Source organism: Dryas octopetala, chromosome 8 (assembly GCF_963921425.1).
Source record: "Dryas octopetala chromosome 8, drDryOcto1.1, whole genome shotgun sequence".
Classification (NCBI taxonomy): Eukaryota; Viridiplantae; Streptophyta; class Magnoliopsida; order Rosales; family Rosaceae; genus Dryas; species Dryas octopetala.
Window position 1 is genome coordinate 14,808,602 of NC_141373.1, and position 18,206 is coordinate 14,826,807.

At 36.6% G+C, this 18,206-nt stretch overlaps 2 protein-coding genes across 6 annotated transcripts; one reads left to right on the plus strand and one right to left on the minus strand.

The window, feature by feature from the left end:
- Window positions 1-1,098: 1,098 nt before the first annotated feature.
- Window positions 1,099-3,963, minus strand: BSM (Mitochondrial transcription termination factor family protein). The gene is made up of 2 exons (XM_086253796.1): window positions 3,855-3,963; window positions 1,099-2,998 (listed from the first exon to the last, which is right to left on the minus strand). Exon 2 carries the CDS (start codon window positions 2,961-2,963, stop codon window positions 1,401-1,403), a length of 1,563 nt encoding a protein of 520 aa, XP_086109922.1. The 5' UTR covers window positions 2,964-2,998; window positions 3,855-3,963; the 3' UTR covers window positions 1,099-1,400.
- Window positions 3,964-4,038: 75 nt separating this feature from the next.
- Window positions 4,039-10,012, plus strand: LOC147277511 (uncharacterized). Of its 5 annotated transcripts, XR_015123816.1 has the most exons (11): window positions 4,050-4,158; window positions 4,828-4,910; window positions 5,024-5,270; window positions 5,383-5,448; window positions 5,627-5,669; window positions 5,972-6,026; window positions 6,460-6,508; window positions 6,800-6,867; window positions 7,709-7,817; window positions 9,198-9,299; window positions 9,756-9,852. XR_015123816.1 is itself a non-coding variant. In XM_086253800.1 (10 exons), the coding sequence occupies exons 3-10, from the start codon at window positions 5,088-5,090 to the stop codon at window positions 9,858-9,860; spliced, it is 678 nt and encodes a 225-aa protein (XP_086109926.1). In that variant the 5' UTR covers window positions 4,039-4,148; window positions 4,828-4,910; window positions 5,024-5,087; the 3' UTR covers window positions 9,861-10,012. The 5 variants fall into 5 exon arrangements, 4 of the variants coding, with proteins under 4 accessions (XP_086109926.1, XP_086109927.1, XP_086109924.1 ...); XM_086253800.1 differs by lacking the exon at window positions 9,198-9,299 and having other exon boundaries at window positions 4,039-4,148; window positions 9,756-10,012; XM_086253801.1 differs by lacking the exon at window positions 9,198-9,299 and having other exon boundaries at window positions 4,039-4,148; window positions 5,030-5,270; window positions 9,756-10,012.
- The last annotated feature ends 8,194 nt before the right edge of the window (window positions 10,013-18,206 follow it).

An 18,206-nucleotide genomic window follows, 5' to 3' on the forward strand; every position in this document is an offset into this window, starting at 1 on the left:
AACACCTTATGCATTGCTTACATGAATGTATTGGCAATCCAGTGAAATTCATGGCATATCTGGTTATGCCCAATTGTGCTATTACTAGTCTTCTGGTTCCCAGTTATGCTTTCCTACTATGATCTTTTACTTTGACAGATACTCATTGAGTTTGAAGCTCTCTTCCTAAAGTAATTAAGAGTCTCAAAACATTTATCATTTCCTACTCAACGATAAATTACCCCAGTAAATTGGGTTGAACACAGCTAAATTGAACTGTTAAATATAAAGCAAAAAGACTAAAATAAAATGCTCAGCGACCCCAATGGCAATTTCTCACTGGGTTTTCTCCGAGTGAACAAAAGTCTACTCCAAACCCACAAAACAAAATGACAAATTACAAAAATTTACCCATATGCACAGACCCAATCACCCAAACAACAACCCAAGGTCATCCACAGCTCACAGATATCAGCAAAAATCAACACAAAGCCCAAGTCATTCATAGCTCACAATGATCATCACAAAAATCAACAAAAAGCCCTAGGTCATCCATAGCTCACACAAATCATCACAAAAATCAACACAAAGGACATAGAAAGAGAGAGAAAGAAGAGAAAGTGAGAGAAAGCGAGAGAAAGTGACAGAAAGAGAGAGAAAGCTAGAGAAAGAGAGAGAAAGAGGGAAGAGAGATACCTAGCTACGGTCGGAGAGCTATCGATTGCACAGAGATGGTCGCACAAACATGTGTTTTGGGCTTAATCCAAGTTTAGCCCGTATAAAATAAAACAGTGGGTTGAATGTGGATTAATTAGACATGTGTCTACTGTATAAGAGGGGTTGACTGTATAATTTAATCATGTGACTAATTTTCAAATGGTGGCACCAAACATATGTTCAAGTACTATATTATACTATCCTGCCCCTTCTACAGTCTACCAAACATACCCGTCTTTGAGTACCACGTACCACGTAATCCGTCATAAGTTATAAGCAATAAGAAGTGTTTATGCAGATGCCTCAAAATTTTCAAAAAACTTGGTAGTGAAGCATAGCAAATCTCCTTCATTAACTCAAAAGAAGCCATAATCTTTAGACTCGCTCACTGCTAAAACAAAATCAAACAGAAATCAATCGCATGTCTATTATAAAAGTAGTCGAGAGCAAATGGGCTAACTAAATTCAAACTGACAAAGAAGTAAGCACTTTCAAATTTACAACAGAAACTACACTTTGAAATTGATGGAAAGGACTTAACTATTGAAATTGATGTGCATAGCCAAAAAGAAGAAAAAAAGTGTGTAAAATGATTCAAATCAAGAACTTTACTTTCTCAAAATATCACCTACAAACTCTACATGAAACTTGATTTGAAAAGCCAAACTACTGAAGGTGAATTCCTAGAGTTTTGACTCATCATTCTATACATACTCATCATCATTGTCGTCGTAGTCAGACCCTGACTCATCGCTTCTTGGTTCTGTAAGTGTGTTCATGTCAAATGACGGCAATGATTCCATCTCCTCCATTTCAATTGTGTCATAGTCCATCCGTTGTTCAAACTTTTCATCAGAGCAATTCAGAAGCCATCCAAGGGAGCACTTTAATCCTTTCTTTGTTACCATCTTATGTCTTGGTTTTATAGTAGATTCCAGACCATAAGTAAAGAATGCTGGGAAAACAACCAGGTCATCCAAAGGCCTTTTCATCTCTCTCTGAAAGAAATTAAAGCTAAGGCTCATGATATTGAGATTCAAGGCAAGCAACTGGGGACATCCAGTGACCATCTTCCTAACTTGTTCCAAGGAGAATCCACAATCCTTAAGAAAATCTACATGCTTCATCATAGGTCTATCAGTGAGGCTAACAACCTGAGGCATCTTCTCAACAACTTTTCCAAAGTCCTCAGGACCCAAATCAATTACTGACTTCAGTAAACTTTGTTGACCGAGAAGCTTAGGCTTCAAGTCGATTCCTATTATCTCAGGATATTGTGCCACTACGGAAGCAAGTGATTCTTTTCGAATGCAAAACTCCAGAAGGGATTCAACATTTGGTTTCACCCTCTCCTCCAATCCAAACCCAAGGATGTGAGGCCGCTTCTCTATCAATCTAGCCACGCCCATTCTTGGAATACCCAAGTTTTCGAGATATTCAACAAATGGCTTGATCACCCTACCGACACGCATACCTAAAATCTCTGGGTATCTAGTTAAAACCCCTCCAATCTCTCTTCTTCCAACCCCAATTCCAACTAAATAAGCCACGGAAGTGCTCATGGTCCCCTCAAGCTTGAATCCCAATACTTCTGGATATCTTTCAAGAACCCGTGGAATCTCATCGGGCTTGATATCCATTCCTTGAAGATACTTGACCACTGGTGCAAGGTCTATAACAACACTAGCATGCAGGACTTGTGGATATCTTCTCAAGAACTCTGTGAAAGTGGATTTCCTAACACCCAATTTGCCAAGATAATCAAGCACAGGAATCATGTTCTTCTTCACACTGCATCCTAGAACAAGTGGATAGTTGTTGATGTCTTCAATAGTAAGGCCCAGATTGTGAAGAAAATCCACACGTTCCCTCATAACTTCAACTGTAACAGGAAGCTCCAACCCATCAAGTTCATCAGGGACAATCCCAATTCCCCGCAAGAATTCATACACCCGGGCACGATTTGCGACCCTCTCATTCCTCATATCCAATAGACTAGGACGACTATACAAGGATGACGAACCTCCTTGTCTTCGTCCCAAACGAGTGGGGTTTGTATTTGACACAGATGAATCCAAATAATCGGTTGCCATCGTTCTTGCAGCAACAGAATATTGAGACATTGTAATCAACATATCACTGTCAGAAGGGACTCGAAGAATGGATGTAGAAGTTAATTGGGGCTTACGAGATCTAAGTGTTGGCAACTCTGGATGCACAAGCAAAAAGCTGGGATTTGTAATGCCAGCATAGCATCTGATCTTCATACTTCCAGTTCCAGGTTTTAAAACTATCAAAGATTCTGCAAAAATAAAAGCAAATAATAGCATTGAGACTGAAAGAACTCAAAAATGCACAACACAACACAACACACACCAATAGAGAGAGAGAGAGAGAGAGAGAGAGAGAGAGAGCAATGGTTTAAACTTAGAAGTAAAGAAAAAGCATCTGAGGGATACAATTCAAGGACATATTTTTACAACTAGAGAGGTGAAGAACTGTCTAAATCCATGCTGTCACACACAATAATTTCTCCTACTCCTAGAGAGGTGAAGAACTATCTAAATCCATGCTCCAAACTCTGTGTTTGTTTACTGAGTAATATGCCTGAAAAGAGCAAAGAAAATGGTAACCCAACATTGTGATTTCCTATAGTCTTATGACCCTCGTAGACATTTCACTCACAAATCCCAAGATATTATAGACGCATGCACACACATACATGTAGTCTTTGAAAATGAATGCTCTGCTAACAATATATATACAGCTCAACCCTAGTAAATAGCTAAAATAATTAACTAATCTCAGGCCATTAGATCTAAATATTAAAACACTCACTGCAGTCGGAATTAGAACACACAAAACCAGGATTAAAATCAAGAAAGAAAAACAATCCAACGGCCAGGATCAACTACATATTTTAGCCAGTCACTAGAGCCTATGCGTACATGTTTCTAAATCACAACAGCTACCCCATTCCTTATAATACTCTTAGAAGACAACCACCAAGAAACACTCGAACGGATAACAATTCCGGAAAACTCATTGAAATCCTAAGCAATCAAAGATGTAAACTTTTTGTTTGTTTGATCTAGGGTTTCAAAAATTCGAGAGAGAAACAAAAAAGAAATAGAGAAGTGAGTTGAAAGGAGTAGAACCTGTGAACTGGATTGGAAGACTGAGTGGAAAACGCTTGGCCTTGCGCTCTGCTTCTTCTTAAACTTTGGGGCTTTTCAGGGAGGAGTAGTGGTAGGATTAGTTTCTTGCGTGTCACGTGACTCACGTGCACGGCATTATTTTATATATAAAAAATAAAAATAAAAAAAACGACACCACTCTTCGTTCTGGCTCTGCAGGGTCGCTCGCTCTGTCTCAACTCTCAGTTTTCACTCAGTCTCACGCTCTCACCACTCACCAGCGATCCAGATCATCGCCTTCAATCTTTATTTTCGGTATGGGCAGGTATTTCTCTTGAATCTCTTCCATTTTGTTTTTTGTTTCTAAGTTTATTTTTAGTTTAAATGTTTGGGGATGAATTTAGGTGTGAATTTAGGGATTCAATTTGAGTATTTAGGTTTAAATGTGAGAACTGAGAACCCCATTTGAATTATTTTGTTGGATTTTATGCCCAAATTCCCAATGACCTGACCCATACCCATTTCAATATTACCCAAATTCTTATCAAATCACATTATTATTTTTTTAAACATATAGCTTTTGGACCTTTGGTTCTCCATTACCAATCATCAGCTACAATACTTGCATGTATATGTATATGGGGTGGGAGTGCTGACTGACTGGTGAGGGGTAGGAAGAAAGAGCAAGTCCATTACTCCAGTTGAATTGTATTGTACATTTATATGCCTTCTTATTACTTAGTAAAGTCTAACTTGTATATGGCCAAAAAAAGAAAAAGTCTTACTTGTATATGTATAGTCTCCAGTTCCTGAATAGAACAAGCCATGGGCCGATGGCCATAAAAGCAATCATAGAGTTCTAGTAAAAAGAAGACGAATTTTGGTCCCATAGAGTGTTAGAGAGTATATGATGTCCGAACATATGGACACAGATTTCATTAGTAAAACCATATGTGATCAACTTGATTGATGTGGGATTGCTTGTAAATTTCAGGTGCCAAGTTCATTAAGCTCAATCTTGATTGTTGGAAGTGGAAGTTTGGAAAACAAGTTGTATATTTCATTATTGCTGGTTTGGTAAGCTGCAAATTTCAATCTTAAATTCTTAGTTGCATATTGCTAGAAGGTTGCTAGGTGTCTCTTTTATGTTTATTAATGAAGTTTCCTCATACCGTCGAGGTTTTTTTTAGCCCCAGTTTCAAATCTTGGATCCGTCCCTGCTTCCTGAAGCAACATAAACGAAAAACAACAACAATGAAGCAGAAGAAGAACAAGGAGTTGGCCATTAAAGCCTCCTCAAAACCAATAACAGCAACAGAGGCACTCCTAGTCCATCTGATCTGTGGCTTAGGATTATTTGTAGCTTTTTGGGTAGCCCACAATGTGCACTCCATCAACCTCGTCTCCCATCCTTCTCATACCCTCCGTTTGATCTGCGTACCTTCTCGCACATTCTGACTTGACTTGTCTGTTTCATCTCCAAATTTTGATTTTTCTATCGATTTTGACTGATGACACTGTTTTTTCATCTGGGTTTTTTGTTTTGAAGTTTTTTGAATGCCCAATTGTGATCCTTCTCTATAGTCGGTATCGGAAGAACCATGAACGATGCTCCGTAAGCTCTTTATGCCTTTGCTGTTCTGTTCGGTTGCTGAGAAACTGATGGGAAGTGTGAGAAGTGGGTAGTCCTTGGTTTTCTCAGCAACCATAAAAGTATTCTTTGAATTTAGTTCTTTCTTTGTGACTTGTGATTAATTGTAGTTTCTCTTATAGTCTTTAATGTCATTTTATAGTACTTGAAAGCTGTGGGACATGGCCTACTTGGGCTTCATGCTGGTTAGTACACACTTCAACTTTGTATTGTGCTCTATTATTTGTGTATATTCTAAAAGCATTCTTGTATATAATAATTTGGTTTTAAATGGTTTCAATAAAATTCTAAGGAAATGTAAGTCATTTCCGTGACTAGAGATGTGTAATTCTGATTCCCGCTTCATGCATTCACGAAGTTGCATTTTTGGAATTTCCTTATGAATTTTTACTATAGGAAGTGCAAAGTCTTTTTTATTTTTCGTTTTTCTTTTGCAATAATATTCATTAAGAAAATATCACCAGTTGTTATGTTTTACGCTCTGTAGGAGTTCTGGTAAATGCATTAGGAGCAATTGCGTTGGGCGCACCTGTTGGCATCCAGTATGTGAACTAAGAGCTCAATAGGAAATGTCATTAAATAGTATAATTCTGAAAGTAGAAGTCACATTTGAGGTTGGAAGGGCATAAATTTACACCCTTTTTTCCCTTTGAACAAAACTAGAATTTCGTTACATCATCATCGTTTTTATAAGGTACATTATGTACCTTCCTTTCTAGAACTCAATCCCTTTTGACATGTTTGTTTTTTGGTTGTGAAAAGAGTGTAAATCTAGTCTTGGTGGATATATTTAGTTGGCAAGTTTGACTTGTTGAGGATTTGGTGTGACTATTCAACCTCATCTGTGATTTATGTTTTCAGAATTATCAAGAAAGATGTGTTATTAAATGGTCCATTGATCAGAATTTCATCATTTGATAAATTTAGTTGTATTACAATCTGTCATGATTTCCCCCCTTTCCTTTTCTGACACAGGTATCTACCAAAGACCATTAGCTGGTCTCTTGTGATGTCATTGTTCACTGTATGTTTTACAATATTTAACTTCTACTTTTAGAGTATTATGGCTGGGATTTTTAACTTTCTTTAAGCTTCACTCCAGTGTTCTATATTACTTGTTACTATCTCGCACTCATTGTCTAAAGTAACTTATAATGACATCTATTTATTAATGAAATGCAGTTCTTTTTGTCAATGAATTAAAAATTTTATTCTCTTAGTTACAGCCCTCTATTTACAGAAATGATTCTTATTCCCTTATTGGTCACGCTATGCTTTTGATACATTTATTAACTTAATTTGTGTGTTTTTCCAGATTGTGCCTGCAGCTTCTGTTTTTGGTTCATCATGGACTGATTGGCATCGCATATTTGCATGTACAAAGCAAGTTTCCTATCATTAGTTCCTTCTTCTTTCTCATGTTTAACTGTATGAATATTTTAGTTGTAATCATTAATTGGGCATGATGACAAATTATTGTTGTGTTTTTTTGTCTCGTCGGAAATTTCTGGAGGAAGCTACAGGTCTGGCTGAGAGCAATAGGGAGACTGGGCAGTGGGGTAGTTTGGTGTTTTCCTAGTGGGGTACGATTTTGGAAGACAAATAGGACTTGCGCAAGACTTTCCTAGAGTGGGAAGGAGTTCTAAAGGGTTTTCCTTGTGTACAAGGGAATAGAATTAGCTAATAGGTAGATGACCTAATTCTATTAGGATTAGGAATCCAGATTGTAAGTGGTAAGTCTATGCTCTATAAATAGGCTGCTGCAAGTCTCATAGAAATTAAGAATAGCTAGAGACTTCAAGGGAAGAAACTCAAAGGGAGACTCGGGTTAGAGACTTAAGGGTGAGTGACTTCAAGAGAGGGGTTTTTCAAGAGGGAAAAACACAGGAGAGCTATTTGTGCAAGAAAGAAGAGAGCGGCTGCGAGTTGGGTAGTCTAGGGTTTCAATAAGTTCTTGTACTCTTATTCTATACATAGTGCAGCTGTGATTCTCTAAGGGTCACACGGGGACGTAGGCAAAGTTCGCCGAACCTCGATAACAAATCTTGGTGTTCTTTGTGTTTACTTTTGCTGTCATATTGTGTGTTTGTTTGCTAATTGTTCTAACTCTAGAATACATCTAAGACAAGGTCATGGGAAAGGTATTTTCCACTACAATTATTCCAGCAGAGAATGTAGTTGCTTTAAACTAGTAATAGCTATAGGTTCAATTATGTACTTGCAGGCTTATCAAACCTGTAGATTATATGATTTGTCTACCAGCATATGGAATTGTTATTGGAGCTTGGTTTGGGGCTTTTCCAATGCCGCTTGACTGGGAACGTCCATGGCAGGTACTACCGTCTCTTTTATTTTTCCCCTATATTACTATGTTTGTGGTTGTTTTGTAAGATTTATTTTCTTCTTGTGGAATCTTATCTGTAATTAATTATCTTCTTCTTCTTCTGTGTTTTTCATGTATGATGGTTTGTTTCAAATAATATAGTTAAGTTTTTCTTTGCACATAATTAGAATTGAAATATTGAAGTCTCATATGTACTTTTACTATTATGTCAGAAAAGATCATTCTAAATTCACCTTAATTAGGTGACTAAATAAATTGCTGCATTAGTTATTATTGCAAAATTAGGCGGCCTTCTGACACCTGTGCAAAACTGGCCAAGTTTTAGGGACTTTAGGAGTACCTGTCTCTTAAATGTCTTTCTTTTTTCAATGTTTCATCCGAGTGCTCTCATCAATCTTTTTTCACGGATTGTTTTGAAGAGATATTATTACGGCACTTGGCTATCAGCAGCATCCTTTAGCAATAAATGTGCCATCTAGATGTATTACTCGATCATTCGATGGGGTTTTAAATAGTTTTGAAATATTATGGTTAAACATGACTTCCATAAAAAAAAAACTCACACTCTAGTGGGACAAAATAGTGGGTAATGACTTTGTGTTGTTACAAGAGAGAAAGGGAGTTGGAGGTAATCATGTCTTGTAGATGACTTTTCAACAAACTCTTGGACTCTCTGTCTTAGTGTCTGTTAGAGTTCCTTGAAGTGCTCTAGTTTCCAGGTAACATTCAAGAAATCTTATTGAGAATGTTGATATTCTCTACTAATTGGGTCACACCCTTCTGAGTTTCACTTGGGGATCTCTCAGTTGTGACTCCAAAGTCTACGCCAGGAAAGCCATGTTGTATGTAGAGTTCTTCATTGTCAAAAGATAAGCACCAACACTGCCACCAGAGACACCAAACCATTGAGAAAATATTAGAGAAAATGAGAAAAGTTGGCCATGGTAATTTTAGAGGGAGTACAGGAATTTTGGTGCAGTAGAGATACATGGCTGGAGATTTTTAGGGAAGTTTTTTTATTTTTTTTATTTTTTTTTTTTCTGTGATAATCAGATGAACATGACAGCTTCATAAGTTCCAAATAAATTAAGACCTACCCATATAATAACCATGTTAAGAATATTTCATGATACACATTCTATTGAGTTGGTTTGGGTTAGAATGGGTTCTCAAGACCGGAATCTTCTTCCATTTATTGTGTTTCTTATAAATATACCCAAAATGACTTTGGAGTCACTGTTCACCACTTTGGAATAAAACTTCAAATGTAGTTCTGTAAAATTTACATATGTCCTGTAACATGGAGTATTACATATTGATTCTTTTGGGCTGCCAATTCATAGATGACTAACTTGGTTTACAGCATCAGTTTTTTATTTTAGGTTGTGGTGGATCTTATTGATACATGACACAACCACTCTTAAACTACTTTGGACTTTTGTTCTACAGTTTAGGGTAAAAAGCTTTGAAGGTTCGTTCTAAAACAGTGGGCATTCATAATCACAAGTCATTGATGCATATAATTGGATTGGATGGGTTAAATATCTAAATTCATGATATTCAAGGAAGAAGATGAAAGTGTCTGCTAACTTGAAAAAAGATGGGAGAAAAATGGATTAGCCAAAGGAAAACTTATCCTCACTAGTTCCACCATTTTTGTGGGATTGGAAGGGATAAGTTTTCCCTTATGACTAATAATTCTTATTCTCATCTTCTTCTTTCTAGTTAAATGCTTCTTCCTTAATACACATTAATTAATCTAGAAATTTAACATATCCAATCTAACCTTAAGTATCAAACAAGGCATAGTGTTGCAAGTTGGTTGTTTAATAAGTTTTAACTTGCAAGATAATTTATTTTGTTTGTACGTTTTTGAGTAACTTGTATGATCATTTGAATGCATCTGCCTTGATGGGTTGCTCTGCAGGAGTGGCCTATTTGTGTGAGTTTTGGAGCCATTGTTGGGTACCTGGTTGGAATCGTGGCATCATCTGGCTTTATAATTGTGCGGCATCATGTCAAAGGAGACTAAGAAGTGAGATGTCCAAATGCTTTTCGCTGCTGTCTACAGGAACTTTTGACCAATAATATTTGCATGTGACCATAATGAGAACTCAAATTGTGTTTTGACTATTATGAAATTTTTAAATGTTTTATTGATTTATTTGTAATTTGTTAATTTAATTAAGCATGTTTAAATTATCTATTTAATTGGAGATTATAATTAACTAATTAATGATTTATAGTTAATTAAGTGTATCATGTTTTATTAAAGAATTCAAATTTGTTTAATTAAATTGAATAATGGAATTGCTACAAACTGAAACTTCATTTATTTTGGTCCTTGTAGTTTGGGTCAGGTTTCACTTTGGTCTTTGTAGTTTTAAGTTTTTTCTTTTGTATTTGAGTCTTGTAATTTATAAATCGTTGCAATTCAAAAACTCTTAACATTTTTGTTCATTAATTCGTTAAATTCGTTATTAAATTGCTAAATAATATGTAAAAGTATATGACCAAAAACTAACAAATTTGACGATTTAATGAACGAAAATGCTAACATGTCATTGAATTGCAATAGTTTGTAAATTATAAAATCATAATCATAATAATTGAAACTAAGAGACTAACGTGGAACTTGACTTAAATTACATATATATATATATATATATATACACCAAAAGTGAAATTTAACCTTTGTTTTTAGGGTAAGTAGGTTTTTTTTTTTTTTCAAAGATTCTATCGAATTGAAATTTAACTATTATATAAATGATCCTCATTAAATATGTGATGCTTGGATCGATTCTATAGGATTATTCCTAGATGGCTGAATATGTGTAAATCACAAACCCAAGCATGAATCATAGGCAGATTACAAGGAGATCAAAACCAAATTGCACTGATTAAACTTATGCAAAGATATTACCTCAAATTCATATAGACAACAACCAGACAGTAAAGATATAGAGTAAAGAAAGAGAATCAAACTAATTTTGCAAATAAAGAGTAAGCCAAGCATTATAGTAAGCAAACAGTGATATGTTGAATTAACAACTACACACAATCAGATTGTTTTTTATTTATATATCAACTTAAGAAATTAACGATGAGAACACGAGTATTTTCGAGGGTTGCTAGAGTAGAAACGCATAATATGATGAACAATGATGGAGCAATACTCGAGGGGTCTATATATTCACCAAATCCAATAGAAAGAAAAAAAAATCTTTAATTTTGCTCGAGGGATATTCAAGGTGTTCTCGAGGTGTTCTTGAGGGTTCATTGTCTGACAAATTCAGAACAAAGAAAAGAAAAACAAAAAATTTCAAAATTTGCTCATGGGTAATCTTTACCAACACCATAAAAAGTGTCTTAAATTAAGTGTTTTAATAAATTTAAGGAGATTCATTTTCTAATGGGAGAATTAATGGCAATTAAAAAGTGACAATTTGAAAATAATTACATAGTGGCACAATTTGTAAATAGTAAAGATCTAATGAAATATTGTTATCCTACGTGGAATAGGATTTTAAATATGAATTTTAACTAGAAATAATTACTCTATACTACACTTTACTTATTGTTTGTAACATGTAATACACATATTTAAAATATTTAACAATCAGGTCACTTTGAAAGTGGATTGGTTACCTATTTCTTGGTACCAATTTGGTATAAGCTTTTTATCTTAGCCATCCAAGCAATCCAATGGTTGCTAATTTTTTAATTTTTTCAAAACTCTCTTAAACTCTCTCACGTATCTCTCTCCCTGATTTCTGAAATTTATCTTCTTTTTCATCACTCTCTTTCTCTCTCCCTAAGCACTCTCTCTCTGTTTTCTCTTGCTCTCCTTCGCTGCAACTTTCTTTGACGACGTGTGTGTGCATCCGGCCATGGATGGCGACGAGAGGACCACCCCTGAGTTCCTCTCTCTTCCCTCTCTCTTTCCTCTTCATCCTTGTGAGATCAGAACACCTGGCAACCCCCAGACCCGATTGGAGCCCCGATGTTGACTATGATCTCGGCCTTGTCGCAACATTGCCGAAGAACAAGCCAAGTTCCTCACTATAACAATGCCTAGAAAGTTATTGGGGAAGCCAACTCCACCCTCATACTTTCCTTATCAGTAGTAGGTTCTTGATTTTTTTTGTTTAGTTCAGTTTCTGAAACTGCAGTTTTCTGCAATTTCTGGAACTACAAGTGAACTGAAACTGCAGAAACTGTAATTTCATGAACTGCAAATGAACTGAAATTGCAGTTTATTGGAGTTGCAGACTTGCAGTTGCAGTTGCAGTTACTAATTGTAAGTGAAACTGCAGTTTATTGGAGTTGCGGACTTGCAGTTTCAGTTTCTGTTTTTTAGTGATGTGTTGATGCTGGTATTTTGGAAAGTGTCCGCATACTATGTTTTTGTTATGTCTTTTTTTGGATGGTATTTTGGGATCTAGTAGTGGTGTGGTGTCCGCAAATGAAGAATGAGTTTGTGGTAGTTGGTCCGCAAATAAAGAATGAGGCTTTAGGTGGTTTTAGTTAATAAAATTAGATGCCAATACCTGTATATTAATGGACTTTTTTAACTATTAAAAAAAAAGTAATGGTGTTAGACTCTAAAAAAAAATAAAATTAATGGACTAATATCGAAATCACCCTATTCACAAACCATAGCAACTCTATAACCTACTCAATCAACTAAATAAGCATAGAAGTCTCACGAGGCTTAACTATGGTATTGCTAAAATATGAACTCCAATTCATACACACATATGCCCTTCTTCACGTCAATGACCTATGCCACAAACGTAAAATTTTTAATCAGCTCCATAAATGTGAAATATAAATTTTTGTAAATTATACTAGTCTAGAAAATTATAACTATTAGCTTTATTTTACAAAAACTACCTTAAATTACCTATTTTCTTTTAGTGTACCAAACTTTTGTTTAGAAATAAGTTGGCATCAGGTGATAATGACAAGGAATAAGATCATATTCCCTCCATGAACTTTAGCAAAAATGTCAATGTCCCCCCTCAACATTCAATTTGAACAATGTCCCCCTCGGAACAATAAGAAAATGTCCATTAAAGCATTAACACACTTACACGTACGTGACACTCAAGGCTAAAATAATAAATTTACATATAAATCAATAAATTGAAACAGAAAAAACGTAAGAAAGGAAAGGAAAGTCCAACCTTGTTCATCCACCCATGACCCTCCCAAATTGAAAGTTATGGGTGGATTGACACTCGGGTCGAAATTGAGATCGAGGGAAGAAATTTGATATTGTCCCTAATAAAAGTATACACTAAAGAATAATAATACCAATGATTTATAAACACTCAATTAATGCTAGTATACAAAGAGCTTTTTTTTTTTTTTTGGGTCAGGTATACAGAAAGCTAGTCCATGCATGGAACTTTACGCAATGAGTTGTCTTTATACGCACATGCACACAAGGGTCTGCAAGGATTTTACACTCCTAATCAAATATCAGTTATTTACATTTTACACTACACTTCTAATATTTTCCTTCATTCTTGAACACTTACTCAGATATAATCCCATAGAGTTACAGTGGGACCTTGAGGCTAGTAATCAATCATACTGACTCCTTTAAAAAATTACATCTCTAGGGGTTTTACTTTATAGCCAGCTTTAGGAATTTTTAATTCACTATGTTGCATTCCAACCTTTGTGTTTGTAGATAAATCCACATGGATTCAATGGTCAATCATAGACCTACACCTGACATGCTAGGTCTCACTTTTGCTATGACTTTTCAATGGTCAACTTGGTCAGACCCAACCATCTATGTCATCATATCAGCTCAGCAATGTCAACAACATGCACATATGAGATCGGCTCTTACCTCCGGGTTACCCATGTCTGATCCGAACCAACATTGGGATCTACCAAGAATTCGAGAGATCATCTTTTTCGAACACCATCAGTTCGGCTCGGATCTACGAATCATCTTTCTCCAGTCACAACTCAACCATCAAACATCTTATTAGAACTTGGAACATCACTTCCAAGTCTTCAGTTCGGATTGGCTCGGCCAAACAAGATTATGGTTGTACAATTTGGTTCGGCTCGGCCAGACAAGATGACGATTGTACAACTCACCTCGGCTCGGCTTGGTTCGGACCAGATCATCATTATGTTGATCAAACTAGTCAAGATGATCATTATACACGAGACATTTACAAAGTCATATGTTCAGCTCGGCTCGGATTCTCTTGTCCACCGTTATTCTAGAATGGATAAAGTCATATGTTCAGCTCGGCTCGTATGTTCTAGTCCATCGCCTCAGGGATTCTACATGGTACCTTGATGGATTAATTAGACATACATCCATTTTGGGAGATCTAATTTGATACTACCGTACCCCATTTTTTTTAGAAAATTGGATATACACCCATTTTTAAATTTGCCACGTAGGATTATTCATTTTATGCAGAAAATTCATTTTGTGATTTTCTCTTTTACCCTTTGAGATGAAAAAAAGGTAAATTATAATTTTGTCAATTAATGTCTTATTTTAAGGTATTATCATTAAATTTTTTTGTAATTATTTGCCAATAATTTATGAAGTTTGAATATTAAGATTTTCCATTTCTGATTTTTGTTTTCAAATTTCAAAGTTTTATGCGTTTTCCAAATTTGTGTGTATTAATGCCTTATTTCAAAGTTTTATCAATTATTTTTTTGGTTATTAATTGTCATTTATGTTTGACTTTGAAAATTAAGTATATTATCTTTAAAAATAGGTGTTTTCTTGTCAAATTAGTGTATTACAACCAACATTCAAAGTTTTCATGGCGTACCTATATACAAACATTTAAGTATGTTGATTTACACTAAATGCAATAGAAAAACATTCCATACTTTCCCAAAATTAACTCTATAACAAACTAGTACGTATGCTGAAGTATCCGAAGGGCAGATCATTGTAGTCCGATAGCAGCTTTCCACTTCAAATGTGCTGCAAAAGATATTTGAAGCTATAGCAAACTGAGTCGCACATTATACAGACTGCTACAGCATAACCGCTGTAGCAGGATAATCGTCATCTTCAACCCTCAATCATACCCAGACTCTTAAACAAGGAATTACATAATTTTTCAACAATAATATCAAATTTTATTATTAATATGTGAAATGAACGCTAAACCCTAAACTAAAACGCCCAACTAGCACATACTTGTGACGCCCCGAAACTGGGAACACCACAGCGGCACCCGTCTTAAAGATCTTGAGACTATAATACCCCTTACCCCGAGTATTATATTCCCAAGCTCTCTAAAACGAGTTAAGCCCTTTTTATTGAAGAACCCGGGTTGGATCAGAGTAGTAAAAATACAGCGAAAGAAATTACTGAAAATACCTCATATTATAAATAACAGTAAAGAGTACCAACCCGTGAGGGTTATGTGTTTCAAATACACTAACCCTAATGCTACAAAATAAAACAGTAGATAAACAGATATGTCAGGATAGTCCAACCCACGCCAGAGTGATTCAGTCTTCAACAAAGTGGTGCAACAAATTGGACTCATGGATAGCCATTGGGATATGCCACCTACGAGGATGAAAGAGAAACACCACCACAGATCCAAAGAAAGGATCTAAACTAGATAGCAAGACTGAAACTGACAAGCTGCAAGTGCCACACCCACGACCTCAATCTTGGTCTCCAACAACTGGATTATCTGCACTCACAAGAGTACAGTAGGGGGTAAGCGTCACATACGTTCATCGCTTCCCCTCGAGGGAAAATCCTGGTTAGGTTTGAAAGCAATACTCGAAGATATAGGATTTCAAGGAAAACAGTTTAAAAGCAATGCACACCCAAAAACAGGGTATCAATATCAATAATATTGTAACCAAAGCCAGTAATGATAAAGATAATTATGCCAATAATCAGTGAGTAAAGCCTTTTCATGCTCATACATCTTTTTCAGTGAAAATTCTTCCTGTCACGTGACATAGTTCAGAAACATACCTGCGACCGATCACATACAGGCCAACCACCAGTATCGGAAATTCAACCACCACCTCGATACTGTGGTGAGAGTATCCATTTACCTGGTAATACCACATTGGTTAGCCTCCCCAGAAGGACATTCGACTAACCAGTCCGTACTTACCCCTCCGGAGGTTTAGGGGATCGAAACCCAAGGTCACAACACGTGCCCGTTACTCTCAGGTCGTCCAAGGTATCACACAGAAAATCACACAAATATGCCATACAAAAATCATGCACATTCTCTGTGAAAGACATTTTCATATACATATAGTACGAAAATAGGCAGGAAATCCAATAACCGGGATATGGTACCTTCCCCCTACCTGCTTTACCAAAGTGTGTCCCCTGCCTGATCCCTTTCCTGTGTCTGGGTCCCACTTGTACCTGTTGGGAAACTGGAGATCCGAATCCGACGACAGCTATTAGGAACGTACTAAACGTACTCTCGACCTTGTCTGTTAAGATCAGGTAAAATTTAGAGGTTTGGCACTAGCGTAACTTGCTAGGCTTCTCTAAATTCTTGATCCGGCATGACCCTGCTCCCCGAGGCAGACAGTCATGTCAGACCGTGTGGTTTCTAAGTTTATTTTAATTTATTGTCGAGGAGGTTGATCAGATATGAACCTTACAACGTGACCAGGTCAGTGCATGGGGAAACTGAGGGAGCTCTGGCTCAGTACCCAACGCTTGTATGCTCATGGACTGACCTTAGTCATCACGTTATTTGGTTACCACTGATATGGCCTCAATATTTATTAAGTTCATTTAATAACAACAGTTAAACGGTGTTTCGTCTATAACCACCACTTAAACAACAGCAAATCAAATAAGCTGGGTTAAGGGTATACCTGTTGAAGACTTCCCACGAGCAGAGTCTCGGTACTACTAGACTTGCTAAATAATAAGATTAAAATAGCCTAATTAACAAGAGATTTATTTAACAAAATTTTAGCAGAAATTCGACAGGGATCAAGAAATTACCTATGGAGCTCAGAAATGATTTTTTTAAAACTTTACCAAAACATAGCCTTCACACTACTAGAATTGAAGAGCTCGTCGCCACGATCGCGTAGGCGAAATCGGATCGTCGATCGGAGCTCCAGAACTCAAGATAAACTCAAAACAAGATTGAAGAAGAGAGAGAAATGAGGAGAGAGGAGAGAGAAGCTCTCTCTTGGGAAGCGTGCGGCTGAATTTGTGAGGATCAGCTGGGGTTCACGCCACTATTTATAGGGAGGGTGAGTGAGTCAACTCGGTTGACTCATCCGAGTTGACTGGGTTGACTCAAGTCAACCGTCATAACTTTGACCAATGAGAAATTGACACGTGGCGAAGGCTTTGACACTTGGCTGCACATGCAGCCATCAGATCTTGCTGCCATGCATCGTTAGACGCTCCAGATCGTGCCACGTGGCGCGATCTGGTGTTTTTCCTATTTTATTTTCTTTTTCCTATTTTTCTCAACTTCAAAAATTAATTAAAAATAGCTCGGGACTCGGAAAAATACCCCGAAAAATACTACGGACTCGTATCGACTAGTACTAATTAACTATGAGGTCAAAATACCAATTTGCCCTTTAGAAAAATTTTGAAAATTTCAAGCTCCACAAACTAAGATAAAATGCTTTTAAAAATGAAATTTTGGGAAATTCATAAAATAATCTCCCGGACTCGGAATAATACGAGACTTGCTCCGTTGGGTTCGTGAGTAAAAGTACCACCTTTTAAAAGGTCTAACTTGGGTCAAAACTCTAGTCAAAGTTGGTCAAACAATTAAAGCTTAAGGCGAAAAATACGATTTTCCGCCAAACAAATTTCTAGAAAAATTCTAGAAATTAAAGAAAAATTCCAAAATAAATTTGGAAAATTTTGGGTCTCACATCCTCCCCTACTTAGAAAAAATCTCGTCCTCGAGATTACCTGAGTTCACTGAAGAGATGCGGGTATCTCTTCCTCATGTCGGATTCCAGTTCCCATGTCGCTTCCTCGACTCCGTGGCGCTGCCACTGAACTTTTACAAGTGGTACCTTCCTATTCCTGAGTTGTTTCGTCTCGTAAGCTAAGATAGAAACAGGTCCTTCCACATAAGACACGTTTGGTTCGAGCGGTAAACCAATCCAAGGCATCACTTGAGGGATGTCAGGCACACTCTTTTTCAACTGGGACACATGGAATACGTTATGTATGTATGCTAACTGAGGCGGCAACTCCAACCTGTAAGCAACTTTCCCGACACGTTCCAAAACCTTGAACGGTCCAATATACCTGGGTGCCAACTTGCCTCGCATACCAAACCGAAATGTACCCTTCAAAGGACTAACTTTTAGAAACACCAAGTCCTCAACTTGAAAT